This window comes from Falco rusticolus, chromosome 3, assembly GCF_015220075.1.
Source record: "Falco rusticolus isolate bFalRus1 chromosome 3, bFalRus1.pri, whole genome shotgun sequence".
In the NCBI taxonomy this organism is placed as follows: Eukaryota; Metazoa; Chordata; class Aves; order Falconiformes; family Falconidae; genus Falco; species Falco rusticolus.
The window spans coordinates 66935136-66950861 of NC_051189.1; the positions used below are offsets into that span (position 1 = coordinate 66935136).

Consider the following 15726-nt stretch of genomic DNA (forward strand, 5'->3'; position numbering starts at 1 on the left):
AGCACAGGGAGTGACAGGAGAACAAGGGGAAAAAAAAAGAAGTCCGAGATTAGGAAAGTTTATGCTAATAAAGCCATAAAGAAGAAGAAAAAAACCCGAACAAAACCACCAAAAAAAACAGAAAACATGCAGAGTGCCATGAAAGGCTTTAGAAGTAAACTGCTGATGACAGACTGCTGTGTTTGAGCAGGCAGAACCTCCTAGATGTCTATGACTTGCTCTTGCCACTTTAAAACCGGTCTGATTTAACCCTGAACACAACAGCAAAGAAAGGATTAATAGTGGAAAAACAACCCCCAAAAGAGAACAATTTAAGGGAGGGAAGGACAGTTGTGCAAGGCAGAAGTAAAGGAATTCAGAAGTATAGTGACAGAAGTCAAAAAGGAGAACTAGAGGAAGGTAGTAAAGGAAGTGAAAGGAAGAGGAAGAAAGAGAGAACTGTATATCAGAAACAGATGACACTTAAGACATTCTGCACAGAAAGGAATGACAAGATATTTTATAGCAAATGAAAAATATTAGGAAATGTTTCAGAAATAACAGAAAAAATAGAGCAGTACAAAAGACATTTTCTGCAGATATAAGAAGGGATTATTATGCAAAGTGATGGCAGGGAGTTCTGGAAATGAAAGGCAAGAAAAAGGAAGAAAAAAGAAAATCTAAGTTTCTCTAAATTGTGCTGTTAAACTATGGAGGAAGGAGATGTATGTGAATAAACATCAAAACTTACATGAATAGCAAGGCAGAGCAATTTCAGATTAAGAACAGCAAACTTAGCATGAGAAACCCCCAAATGTAAGATTCCTAAACCTAATGACAAACAGCCTCATCTTGTTCATGTTTATAAAATTAGTATAGTCAGGTCCTCCCTGTGGTCCCTTGAACCTGGAGCGATTAAGCTGGACAAGAAATCAATATATTTTTCCCATTCTAATGAGGGCTTTTAGCTGGAACGAATGAAAGCATCAAGGGAAGCCGAAAACTTGTCAGTCCCATTGCACATTGGAGGAATTAGGTTTTTTGCCCTTGAAAAGACATATCTTGGGATGCTGCATCTAGGACATTCTACTAATTTTAAAAAAGTTAAATTAATTGGTAGTAAACAGGATTCTTTTACCGCAAGGTGGATCTGGTCCTGATGCTTCCCTGAACTTGTTACCCAGGTGGGCATGGAATCAAGCAGAAAAGGTATGTGACAGCAGCGCTTGATAGCTTAATTTTTGAATGTCATCTGCGACAATGCCTCAATACATTAACATTTTAACCTGAGGAAAGGCTGTGGATGTTTTCACAAAAGGAAGCTACTGCTGTCCTTAGCTTCAACTAGATAGAGCAGCACAGGTCTCTCCACCCCACCCAGCAGAAGACCTGTGTTGTCAGTCTGTGGTCTTCCCTAAGACTACACAAATGTCCTTTATATGAGAGAGCAGCAGGAATGTTCAGAGCTCTGCCTTGGATGGAGCAAGGAGCCAAATGAAAGTTTTTGAGTCAGGATTAGTGGGCAGCCCAGTGTTGGCTGACAGCTATCGATATTGTAGTTGCTGTCTGTCTGCTACAGACTACCTGATCAAGGAGTAGAAGTAGATGAAGCCTTCTTCAGGCAGCTGGAAGAAGCCTCATGTTCGCAGGCTCTGGTCCTTATAGGGGGGTTTCACCACCTCATTTAACCACCTGATATCTGTGAAGGGCAACACACAGGGCACAAGCAATCCAGGAGGTTTCCAGAATGAACTAATGATAATTTCCTGATACAGATAATCAAGGAGCTGATGAGGGGAGCTCTGCTGGGCCTCATAATTTTATAAATAAGGAAAAATGAGTCAGGGATGTGAATGTCAGGTACAGCCCTGGCTGCAGTGATCATGAGATGGTGGAGTTCAGGATGCTGCAAAGAGGGAATAAAGCAAAAAGCAGGATCACAACTCTGGGCCTCAGGAGAGCAAAATTTCACTGTTGAGGAGTCTGCTTGCAAGAATGGCATGGGGGGTGGTCCGAGAAAGATAAGGGTTGCAGAAGAATTGGTTGATTCTGTAAGTTGCTTTCTCTAAGCTCTATATCTGTCTATCTGAACAAGCAGAAAATCAAGTGAAGGCAGCAGATAGCCTGCACAAATGAACAGTGAGCTCCTGACTAAGCTCAAACATAAACAAGACACATAGAAAGTTCAGATGACTCCAGTAAAAATACAGGGGCACTGACCAAAGATGCAGTGATACACTCAGGAAAGCTGAAGCCCACCTAGAGTTGAATCTGGTGAGGGCTGTCAAGGGCAACAAAAAGGACTTCTACAGGTTTGTCAGCTGCCAAAGTAAGGTGGGGGAAAATGTGAGTGTGAGGCTGACTGAGGCAGGGGACTTTGTGACAAAGGACATGGAAAAGGCTGAGCTACTGAATGCCTTCTTCTCCATCTTTTTTTTGGTGGGATTTGCCTTTTGGAGTTCCAAGCACTTGAGATGAGAGAGAAAGACTAGAGCAGGGAAGACTTACCCTCAGTGGAAGAGGAACAGGTTAGGGAATATTTAAACAAACACGACAGACAGACATGAGCCCTGATACAATACCCCAAGTAGTTGTCTCATGTCATTGCAAGGCTACTCACGATTATCTCTGAAAGGTCATGATGATTAGGGGAGGTTTCTGAGGACTGGAAGAAAGCTAAATGTCCCCCCATCCTAAAGAAAAGCAAGGAGAATCCTGAGATCTAAGGTTCAGTCAGCCTCATCTTGATCCCTCAAAAGGTGACAGAGGAAATAATCCTGAAAACCATTTCCAAACATATGTAGGACAAGAAGAGTGTTGTCTGCATGGACTTATGAAAGGGAAACTATGCTTGACCAACATGACAGCCTTCTACAATTAGATTACTATCTTGGTGAGTGAGGAGAGAGCAGTAGATGTTATGTTTCTTTACTTTAAACCCTGTTTCCCATAGCAGCCTCATAAATAAACTGGTGGATATGCGCTAGATACAGACAACGAGTCGGGCTGAAACTAGCTGAACTGCCAAGCTCAAGAAGTTCTGTTAAGTAGCATGAAGTCAAGCTGGAGGCCATTCACTAGTGATATACCCTAGGGGTCAGTACTGAGGCCAATACTCTTTATCCTCTTCATTAATATATTGGATGATGGGACAGTGTATCCTCAGCAAGTTCACAGGCAGTGCAAAACTGGGAGGACTTATTGATGGACCAAGTGGTTGGGCAGCTGTGCAGATGGGTCTTGGCAGGATGAAGAAACAGGAACTTCAAACAGATCAACAAAAAGAAATGCAAAGTCCTGTGTCTGGGGAGGAATAACCTCATGTACCAGTACATGCTGGGGACTGACCATCTGGAAAGCAAGTTAGCAGAAAAGGTGCTGGTGCACACAATAAGTTGACCACAAGCTAGCAATGTACCCTTATGGCAAAGGAGACCATCAGTATTCTTGGCTGCATTAGAAAGAGTCTCATCAGCCAGTTGAGGGACATGATCCTTCCTCTCTACTCAGCACTGGTGAGGCCACATCTGCGGTGCTGTGTCCATTTCTTGCCTTCTCAGCAAGACATACTGGAGTGAGTCCAGCAAAAGGCCAAAAAGTCTGTTAAAGGCTTGCTTGGATCACCTGACCTAAGGAGAAGCTGAGAGAGTTGGGATTGTTCAGCCTGGAGAAGGGAAAGCTCAGAGGGGTTCTCATCAGTGTGTATGAATACCTGATGGGAGGGAGTAAAGAAGACAGAACCGGCTCTTAGTGGTGCCTGGTGATATGTCAAGAAGCAATGAGCACTGAATGAAATACAGGAAATTCCTCTTGAATGCAAGAACAAACTTCTACTTTGAAGCTGGTCAAACACTGTGTAGTAGCTGGTTTCCCAAAAAGGCTGTGGAGTCTCCATCACTGAAGATATTCACAACCCAACTGGGCACAGCCCTGAGCAACCTGCTGTAGCTGACCCTGCTTTGAGCAGAAGGATTGGACTAGATCATATCCTGGAGTCCCTTCCAACTTCAACCCTTCTGACTCCCTGAAAAGATGGTTTCATAATTAGGTTAAAAGTAAGTCGGGAACATGCAGATATGTTATTTCTCCTGTGTCCCAAAGCTGCCTGGAGTCAAGCTCTGTCAAGAAATAAGTGAAACAGCCTGTTCAGCATAATGAACAATTCATAATGATTATAATGTAAGCGAGCAAATTAGAACTATATGTATAATTCAATCTGATATATTTTAATAACTTCAAGTCTTTGATAAATTGTTGGATTTTTGCAGCATGGAAACACTATAATTTAAATTAAATCACATTTTAAAGAATATTAATAAAGGTTATTTTTCTAGTTTTTATGTGAACCAATATATTGTTTTGATGTAAAATTATAGCTTATATAAAATAATATGTATTAAACAAAAAGTTTTAAACACTTTCATTCTACATTATTTTTAATGGTAATATCTTCTTTTTAAGAATTTTGTGGTATGTGTAGGGATATCTTGTATCTTAATATGCAAACATTTTTATTTACATAAAGTTAAAAACCTCTAGTTATTGAATTAATTATAATGTAACATCTTCTGCTTTACAAGTATTTATACTCAACACAAGATGGTGCACTTATCCTAGAAGATATATAAGCAAGTGAGTTAACAGAAATGGACATGATATCCCAGAATCTTTTACACGTTTAGGAAACATACTTTAAAAAATCCTATAATAATAACCTTTTTTCTGTTATCTGGCATGTAAATATATTTTGTTCATAGTACAACTTAGGAGGTTGCAATAATGATCATATTTCCAGAAGGTTACCATCACAATATTAAAAAACCCCTGAGTTTAGTATTTGAAAGTTACTGCTTTCAAAACTCATAAAAATTGAGCCAATGGAATTGACTTTATTTTCTTACTGTTGGAAGGTTTTGGGGGTGCAGATGGGACAAATAATCTATACTTTTTCATTTATTAATGCAAGATGAGAGTAAATTCTTTTAATCCTGAATAGCTCTAAGGCAGAGAAACATAAAGAACGTTTATAGTTCTTCCATATGCCATGTTTACAAAGTAACGTGAAACAAAAGCAGTTCTATTTTATACCTAAAAAAACCCCACCTGCTTCCACTGAGACAATAAAATAATCACAAGTAATGCATGCACATTTATACTATAAAATAACAATATTTATAAAGCACTATAGCAATTAAATATTCTCTGTGTTATTAATAATTATTATACTGTTGTGATGTTATGACATTAATAATAATAATAAAAATATCTTTGTTTGTTGGGCATTGTTTTGCTGGACATTACAAGATACTTTGGGTATAAAATGCAGACACGGCCAAGTCAAAACATTTTTACAAGGTGAGGCCAAAAGCTGATTTATCATGGACCTGCTGTGAAGCCTGGCTGTTCCACTTCAGTGCAGTGCCTTCCCTGTGCATTTGCACTGTTTCTAAGCACGATGCAGGGTTAGCGCAACTTCTTTGCTTCTAGGGAGTGAAGTAGTTCTGAGCAAGCTACCTTGGGTGTCTATGTCATACTTCATTGAACCATGTAGATTTACCCTTTGAGCTTGTTTCAAGACAGGGATTTCAGTCCAGGACTCACTAATCTTAGATGAATGTCCTACCCTACTTTAGGTATTTTTAGGCTTCTTTCTTTTCCCCCCTTCTTGTCATGACCTTTTGGAGAGATCTTGCTTTCTCCTGAGGGTGAACAGGAAATTTCTGAAATCTTAACAATGGTTAGATGTGAGAAATATTTTCTGCTCCACTTGTTAGACATTTCACACCTACTCCTCATATACTCAAGATAGCTCATTGCATCATGCTCTGCACAAGAATTCTTGAGTACGTGAAGTATAGATCATCCTTGAAACAGAGGAAGACTTCTTTTCTCAGCTTCTCTGAGGAAAAGTACTTCAGTCATGCTGAGAGACTGTTCCACTTTATTAAGATTATAAAATTATGAAGATGGTTAAAAGCAAGTAATCTTAATTATTAATATTAAGTAATTACTTATTTTTTCATTTGACACTAATGAAAAAATCTTATTAAAATATATCTGTTAGAAACTTGAAAATGAAATGTGTTTAATACTGAATTTTCTTTCTCAGCCACCTTCAGTCAGCTCTGTTCAAGATAAATGTAACTTTTACAGATAGTTAATACCAGATACATATCAGTAATCTAGTCTTTAAAAAACACTTATATGTGGTTTCATGGGTTTTTTTGATATATGAACTCACCAGAGAATGGCAACTCAGGAGCACATGCTCAGAGCTCCATTCTGTGTTCAGTTTATACACTATGCACCACAAACTGTTATTTTGTTCAGGGTCAGAGAGTCTTTGGGATGCTTAGCCAGTGAGGGCTTTTCAGTAGAGGTAGCTGCAAATAGCACAGAGGGGAAGAAAATCACAGATGAGTGCTCACCAGCAAGAAAGCAACACCAGTGTTTTCTTTTTTAAGTGTTAGTGTGGAAGCACAGAGCAAAACCAGTAAAGCTGCAGCCTATTTACACTACTAAGTCCTTGCAATGGGAAACCATCTTTTCACGTGTTACACTTATTGGTTTGTTGTTCCCTTCCTCAGTAGTTCCCTTTGCATTACAACAATAACAGTCATTGTTACTACTGCATACCTGCAGTATTTTCCCTATTAGAAAATTGCCCGTGCTGGTGTGATCATCTTCAAGGATTCTGGCTGTAAACAAGGACTTGAGTGTTGATACTTCATAAAGCTGTGCACTATTTTAAACATGGCCCTAGATTTCTAGCCAAATATTTTGTCAATAAAAGGAAAATAAGAACAATAGAACTTATGCTGCTATAGGAAAACCATGTGTGACAGGGCTTTAAAAACACTTAGAGCTGAAAAGGAGAACAAAATAAGAGAAGGAATGATATTTTTCAGGTCTGGGGTTTCTGATGCAGGGATGGAGAAGGAAGCAGTGCTACCAAATAGCAGTCAGAGGTGAAAGAACATCTTGCCTGCTGTGCATACAGAGGGATTTTCTCTTATCCCATATGCCTTGGTTCTACGAATCTGCTTTTTGGTTAAAGTGTAGGTGTGTCTGCTCAGGAGCAGCTCTTTGAAGAAGCTGTAGGTGTAGCACGTCTGTCATTAATCAGGCTGGAGATCACTCTCACAGTCATGGAAAATGAAATGAACAGTTAGTCAGTGGCTGAAACAAAAGACTCCATTTTTCAAGACTTCTTACTAGATCAACAGACACTTTTTGATGATACCAGCTTTCTTGTTTTTCTTTTTATGATTCTTAAATTTATTTATTGGATATTTAAAATCTGTTATACAAGTGACTACCATACACAAAATATGATTTTTTTTATATATATATATATATATATATATATGTTTAGAAGACATACTAAGGATTAAAAAGGTAAGGACATAAGCAGACAAAGCCCATAATGACAGTTGGAATAGCTAATAATGCTGATCACAAAATATCAGATCATCACTCTAAATTATCAGCTATTAAAAATTAATTGGTTTTTAAGTGTTACTTAGAGCTCTACTATTTTCATGATGTGAGAATCATTACGGGTTTTCTGGCACCGGAAATTTAACAACCTCTGTCATTGTATGCCTTTCCTTCAGACATATTTACAGTACTGCTGCTCTACAAAACATCACTGCTAGAGCTTTGGAAACTTGTAAGACCACCTTTAGACACCAACAAAAGAGAGACATATTTCAAATGTAATTGGACCACACTGATCAAACTGTATGAAAATAATAATGTAAAAAATTTCTTTAAGACTTCTCTGCTCTACACAAATGTCAAGACCCCAGGAAACAGCTCTATAACAAGAATGAACACTGAACAGACTCACACAGAAAGAAAACATTCCTCAGGCTAAGTAGCCTGTTTTCACAAAAAACCCAAACCACTTCCAGTTTACAGAGCCTTGTGTAAGGGAAGACTCACAATCTCAACAACTTAACTCCACACTAAGGAGAGGAATTTGGGGAGCTACAGATCATGACACCTCCTGGTCATTCCCACAGCAACAGTAAATGCAGGAATTTTACTTTGTCACTTTTTCCGATGCACATGGCCACAACATAAATTTCATTTTCTATTTTGTTTCTTTCTCATCTCTAGGTGAACAAAATAGCTTTTTTCCTCTTTCTTTGCCCCCGAGCAGAGACACAGGTGTCTGTTCCCTGATGTACATCTCCCTGAATGAGGTCTGACATTCCTTCTCTTCCATGCAGATGATCTAATTATTCCCACACGCTGCTGAAAGACATTGCAGTTTACATTCTATGAGCTGTGTCTCGCCAGTGCGCACACCGGACATCTGCTCTAGCTGACTCCTGACAGCCAGCTCTGTCTGAGGCATAAGGCAGCACTTACAGACAACTGACATGGCACAGAAAGTACAGTTTGCATCACCTTTAAATCTTTAAAGTCAATTTACACCATTAAAAATACAGATGCAGCTTCTTCTACTATTTATGAACAGGCTGTGTATACATATCTCAAAGCACAATTTAGCCCTTAATAAATTTTCAGCTTTTAGTGCACAATGTTTATTCAGAATAAATTTAGAGAAAACACATCATGTTAATATTTTCAACTTCCCAGTCAGAATACCATGCAGTATAAACTATCGTCTGTTTACAAGAATGGAGTAGCTCATAAGATGTAGCATGTCAGGTAAACGTCTTGGAATATTATAAGAGAAAAGCCCACATTTTTCCTTATTTTCCTTTAAAATATGAAAGCCTTGCAAACACACACTTATTCAAACCTTCATTTCAAGTTAGTCATCATAGCACTTCACTCTCCAGTTCTTTATACGCTATGAACCTCCAATGTCTATGCAGTTGTTTCTAAGGTAACAGATCAGGATGCCTTGTGAAAAAAATGAATCAGATCTTGAATATTCAAGACATCTCCAGTTGCAGAAATGACAGAAGGGCAGTATCATCTCAGCTGAGGGTTCTGAATATCTTTTAGACCCTGGCCTGATTTACAGACAAGAAAAATATAATCCACCCTAAGGCTGAAATGTGAGAATACAGTGGCGTATGCAGTTTCAGGCACATGGACTGTCAGAAATTTTTAATCAGAGCCATAATTAAGGAATTACAGAGGTTGCTTTCAACAGAGTCTCATTGCCTCATTGCAGGGTACACACACACAGAATACAGATGAAGAAAGTGTTTGGTAGAAGTGCACCTTCATTCCAACCACTGACAGCCACACAGGAATCTTCCTGTCAGACATGTGATGCACAAACCAAAAAATACATTAAAAACAGACATGAATCAGCATGTGAAAATAAATGCATATTCTCCTTCCTCAAGGGACCGGTATTATTTCCATCAAAGAAAACAAATCAATATCTTTCACAAGTGATTACCTGAGTCAGTTATTTTAAGCTAATGAGATTATTGCATTTTGTTGAGTGGGTTTTGTGGTTTATTTGTTTGATTGGGGTTTTTTGGTTGTTTGGTGGTTGGTTTTTTTTTTTTCTTAACTGGGTAGAACTACCTTTTGTTTCTTTGAAAGGCTGTTTTCCTTATTATCTGGGTCCAGAAATCATATAAACGTATGAATGCAGGCAAGGTGCATAGAAAGAGTATTAACCAAAACAACATGTAAGACTTTTAGAAAGCTCCTGTTACTATAAAAAAAAACCAACCCAACAACTAAATTCTTTGCTTAAAAGTATCTGACTTATATGTTTATTGATATATGCATTCTGGGATATGCACAAATACACCCACCAGCTGTGATAAAACAATCATAAGGTATTTTTCAAATGCCCATCACAATGAGACCTAAAAAATAACATTAATAGAAAAGGATTAGGCTTGATAAAAACCTTCACAGCTGTATTATTTTCTGCACTGTGTAAGGAAAAAGACACAGCAGCCCAGTAGCTTGGGGATCAGACAAAAGTCACAGTCTTATGACAGGGCAGGTCGTGACTACTCATAGCTGTCTTCCTGTCTTTGAATCCTGTGCTCTCTCTGAATCCTGAGCTCTGTCTACTGCACTACAAATTATTGCACACTACAAATGCTTGGCATAAAAAACTGTTCTGAAAATTTACATAGCTTGTTTGGGAACATTTTTCAGTGACTACTCTGCATAAAGAAAACATTAACAGTTTTTGGGACCATTCAACAAACTGAAAGGCAGATGCATTGATTAGGTTCTTACGTTCTTGGAAAGATGTGAAGAGCATTTGGAATCGGCTGTTTCGACTGCCTTCATCTGCCCACATGCGGATCACTCCGAGACCTGTCCGCAGCATTACATCATTAGCAACAGTGCTGCAAAACTTTGCTTTCAAATCCTCCACAGAGCTGCTTCCATCATAGACAGCTACAAAATTCCTTTTGCATTCATTGGAATTCTGCATCTCGTAGTCCAAGAATCGCAAATAGATCTATGAAACAACAAAGGCAATGTGTAAAGACATTTGAGAATGACTAAACAAACATTAAACACCTTTGTTCTACCTTGTGGGAGAAAGACTACACAACACTACTACCAAAATTATTTTTCTGGAATTTGTGATCCATAGGCCACTTCCCTGGAAGGACACTAATGTTGAAACTGAATACTGTGTTTATACTTCCTGGTATTTTGTCTTGCTTCAAAGTAGAATCTAGCAGAAGATCTAGATTTTCTAATTATTATTATTATTTGTTGCAGTAAAGTCCTAATCTCCAAATACATACCCGTGTTTGAGAAGTATGTACAGCAGTCCTTCAAGCTGAAGGACAGACAAGCTAGACATTTCTTCTTTTGCTGGCTGGCACAATATTACTCTATTACTTGCCTGACATGGAAAATAATAAGGCAAATAATTGCTGCTTCCTCCCCAGAGTCAATATGTGTCATCTTTATGATATGTCTCAGCTACACTGATTCAGGAAGTAAGAATCTGGGAGCCAGGCAAAACTCAGTCATTAATCTTTTCATGTTTCCTCAAGCAATTTGGCCACCATCTCAGCTTTTCTAAACAAAGCTTTATGGTATATATCTTCATAATTTAACAGGGCTGAAATCAAGCATACTTCATGGAAACTGCTTGAAACCTAGAATTTTTTTTAGGAAATGTCTCTTACATACAAGCTAAGTTCTCTCAAAAAGTAATAGATGTATTTCTCTTTGCAAAGAAGTCTTTAAATCTACTCATAAAGTAGCAGGGGTGAGAAGAAAATGCTATTATTTGATATAAAACTCTAAATGGTCTTTAATAGGGAAAACCACTCATTTTAAAAGCAATTGATAATACAAGCAACATCAAATATTCCAGTAACAGAGAAGGCAAGTAATATTTTCAATAGACACGTGAGACATAATCAAACTGCCAAGCATACCCAGAAGACTTCAGGAGAATGATACGGAAAGGTGAAGTAGGGCAGAAATAGCACAAAAAGCCAGTAAACATAGCCAGCATCCAGCTATACGCATCTTCATTTGAAAACATAAGCAAAAAGAAACTACTGTATTAGACACCAGATATACTTCTTTACAAATAATCTTAACTTCAGGTAGGTTTTTACATGACAGAACAATTGCTTAAAAACCTTCTCTGCATTTGCACAAAGTACACAAACATAGCATATTGTAGTAGCAACAGGACTCACCACTTCACCTCATTAAAATATTAAAGCTCATATAGTTTGAGAATTATGTGCTATTAAGCAGTCTGACACTTTTACTAATAGCTCATATCTTTAAATGAACCTTTTCAGATAGTGCATTATGATACATTTTGATTCCTTGTTACACTTTGCAACTGGTCTCTCTGAAAAGAATGTTTGTAAAACAATTCTTACTAACATGAAATTTGTTATAGTAAGTAAGCTTCATTTTGCTTGCCTCACCTTTTTCTAATGTTATTTCTTACAGTAATCCTTACTTATGTTCCAACATTCCCATCTTCCAGAACTCAGAGGAATATATTTCAATTAAATTGCTGTTAAGTGAATTCTACTTTCACCATGTTTTTTAAATATTATAAATCAAGGAAGCTGTTTGTATTCTCCACAAAATGGAACATTAACAGCAACACACAAAGTAATAGGAATACTTTCTATAGTGGTTACAATTTCATTTACTGGTTGCTCCACCCCTGCACTGGAATGAAAAGTTACTAGAGTTCAGTCACCTAGCATTGCTGAAATTTTCTCATAGTAACCACCACTTTTTATAAACAAGTTGTCTTGAAAAGTCTTGCTATTTCCTCTTCTACTGGGGGACATGCAGTTTCCATTCCTGATAAAGCAGGTCACCTACTTCCTTGGTGAAGTCATATTTAAAGGCTTGTTTTGAACTCTGAAGATTTGTTGACTTCAGAAAATGGATTTCTGAAGTCCCTCTGCACTGGCTACATCCCTTTACCAAGTCTCTGTTTCATTCTCTACACTCTTCCTCCCTTCCCCAGCTGCTCAGGTACCTGACCCTTAACTCCCTGAGCTCCAAATCTTTGTTCTTGGTGTTCTTCAGCTGTTCAGATAATTTCTGCTTTGCTGATATCTGACTACTTTAGTTTCCCAGGTAAACCTCATCTTCAGTGTGGCTCCTGCTTTTTTCTGTTTATATAGCATCAGCCACTTCCATGGCCAGAAGGCCGAACTGCTGACATTCACTGCCAGCTACTTCCTAGTAACTGTTACACTTCTGATAGGAAGTGTATGAAAATGTGCAGAAATTAACTGGAACCAAACAAAAACCAGCAGCAAAAGGCCAGTGAGAAAAATACAGACAAGAACTTTGGATGAGTCAGTGACTCAAATGCAGAACTGGGGTGGCCAATGTGTGATGGGCTCTTACTCCTCACTCTCATGGTTTGATAAGACCTCTTTTATTAGCAGCTCCTTGGGTCCAGCTGGCACAAGCACACTACTGTCCTGCCAGAGCAAGACTATGCATGAGGGATGGAGGTATGGGAAGAGGTAGCACCACGATACCCACATCTAGCAACTGGCCATAGCTGGCACTCATCAGACAGCTGCTTCTGTGTGCTAGAGAACAGTTGCTCCTGCTCAAAACAGAGCGAAACAGGCACTGTGAAATCCTGATACACAGCTTCTCCTGTAAAGCTGCTGAGATAGTCCATTGTCCATCTCTGCATAAAATTTCACTTAGAATGGGGAGAAAGGTACACATTGCTTTTCTTTCCTCCACTAACGGAAGCAGCCTGCTTCAGATGGGCGCTTGCCAGCTTTGTCACAGGTAATGCAATAAAAACCTTCTGCAGCTGATTATACGAAATGTTGTATACACATGACTGAACTGTTTTCCAGAAAACAAAGCATGTCAGATAAATGTGTTACAGAGAAGCACAGAAGGCTTCCAACATGAATGCCTATCATATGTATACCATCTGTATGTTGCAAAATATCATATATAGATATGACAGACTGTGCAGATATAATGCCATGTACATATATAACCTTTTTATCTTATTCCACTCTTTCAGGAGAATTCTTACCTACTCCAGGAAAAAAAAAAAAAAAAAAAAAAAAGCCTTAGTCTAACTGCAGAACAATGTTAAAACTATACTTGACATAGTGGGGGAACGACCTCTTATGCTTGCTCACTTGTTCTCTATTTCTACCCTGCTGTCTTATAGATATACAATTACCTATACATATGTATGTATGTATAAATATATATAGGCAAACATTTATCTTGTAATAGGGTATCCCATTTCAGCATTGAGAAGTAATGTATTTTCCATTCTTACCAGAAATGTTCTAATGCTAACTGTGGTTACAAAATGCCAGCTCTCACAGCCATTTCCAGCATTCATCAATTATTCCTGATCTCTTCAAATAAATTGTTCATATAACAATACAGCCAAAGTCTTATTTCTCTGAGCTTATCATTTGACATTCTCTAGTTTCCGGTGGCATGCTAGCCTTATAAAATAATGAAATATTTCTTAGAGTAGCAGTTATAAATGCTGAGAAGGAATCAAGAGAACAATAACTTAGCGTTTCACTTTGACTCTTTCAGTGAAGAAGCCAACTTTCAGTTTTTCTCAAGCATGAATTCTGCTGTTGGCCATACCAGTTCATTCCTGTGTGTGATAAATTCAGCTAAGATCATAACATATATAGACTTGATAGGTATGGGAACCACTGGAAAGAATATTTGACTTAAAATTCTATGTTCACCCTTCATAAGAATAATAGCACCTTCTTCAATGGCATGAAGTTTCATAAATTAGAGAAAATAAATTCCTGATATTCTGAGATGACTTGGAGTTTCATTTTCATAGTCTCCTTTGGAGATGACTATTATTAGAACTTTATATAAAGTAATGAGGACTTGATAAAAACCTCTCCGAAATCAGTGGGTATCTTTCCATTTACTTATTTGGATCAGACCTATGCATTCAGACTGCAGTGCATTTTTAAAAACTGGAAACTGATTGCACAAACTGACAACCTGATATTGGATCAGATTTTATTTTAAATAGCTGGAATAATTTAATTGTATCTGCACGCCTATGCCAATTTTTATGGGTTTATTACTATATATTTGCCATTGTTCCTGTCACTGGCTGTAAGACCCACACTGGCAGAAGAAAATGACTAATAAATTGAGTTCCCCAGGGAAAGAATAAAACTGATTTTATGACAAACTGTTATCTAAGGCAAAATGTTCCTGATACATGGTTTTCTGAATTCAGTGGCAATATTCTCATTACTTTCACTGGTGTGTGGATCTCCCTAAAAGAAATTAAGCACAAAGTGAGAGAAAAATTATCAGTTTTTCTAGTTATTTCATTTACTGAGATCTTAGTCATTACTTCTACCAGCAATGGATAAGAAACATTGTTTCCCCTAAAGAAAACAAATGAACAAAAAAAGAGGTCACAAACTCAAATGCCACTATCTGCATTCATTAAGCATTTTTTCATTGATGCCAATGGGAATTTCTGGAATTAACATTTCTGTAGATATGGACACATTATTTTAGCACAACTGGGACATTCTTGTTGAAGAGTACATCTTATTTGAAAGAAGCAACATATCTTCTTCTTTCACATTTTTTGTTGTAAAGTTTTAATAAAACAATTTCCTCAAATGATCAGTTCCACATTATTTAGAACAAGTTGCTAGTGCACAAGTATTAGCTTTTGCTGAGCTTTGAGATGTCGCTGCAAATGCCAATGCCATTAACAACAAAACTGATAAAGCCTCACTGCAAATTTGACATATGTAATTTACACCCAGTCACATTATATTTTAAATAATAGTCTTGTCACCTTTAAGGTTTTTATTGCCATCATAAGAATGAAAAAGGAAATGCTGTCTAAGTTTTACTATTTTTTTAATTTAAATTTGAAAACAGAATTTTCTGTATATATTAGGAAAAAAAATGATTGTAAACTATGAATAATATATCACCTCAGTAAAATGGTCAGATTATAATCTCTTCAGAGTGAATAATTTTGATGAGTTCTGCTTTTTAATCAGTCAATGAAGGTTAGGGCTGACAACATGATTGATCAGGGCAGTCAGGAAAAACTTCAAACCATATCCCAGCGTATCAGACTTAATATAGGTGCACAGACATTCAGTCCCCTAAAACCAAACCAAACAAACAAAAAGCCATCGTTCAATTGCCAAAAGTAATTTAGATGTAAGACAAAAACCTCCTCTTCATCAGGGCGTAACATTTAGTTTTCACATATTCAGCTTCTAAGTTCAGTCAATTCTCTTGTAAGCACAGGGACTGGGC

General features: G+C 37.6%; 1 protein-coding gene across 3 annotated transcripts in view; it reads right to left on the reverse strand.

The window, feature by feature from the left end:
• NETO1 (neuropilin and tolloid like 1) overlaps positions 1–15726 on the reverse strand; it is a 74866-nt gene that overhangs the window by 12225 nt on the left and 46915 nt on the right. For all 3 annotated transcript variants that reach the window (XM_037381531.1, XM_037381530.1, XM_037381529.1), the window contains exon 7: positions 10177–10405. In XM_037381531.1, coding sequence (XP_037237428.1) covers positions 10177–10405 — 229 coding nt within the window. The remainder of the gene's footprint in view (positions 1–10176; positions 10406–15726) is intronic.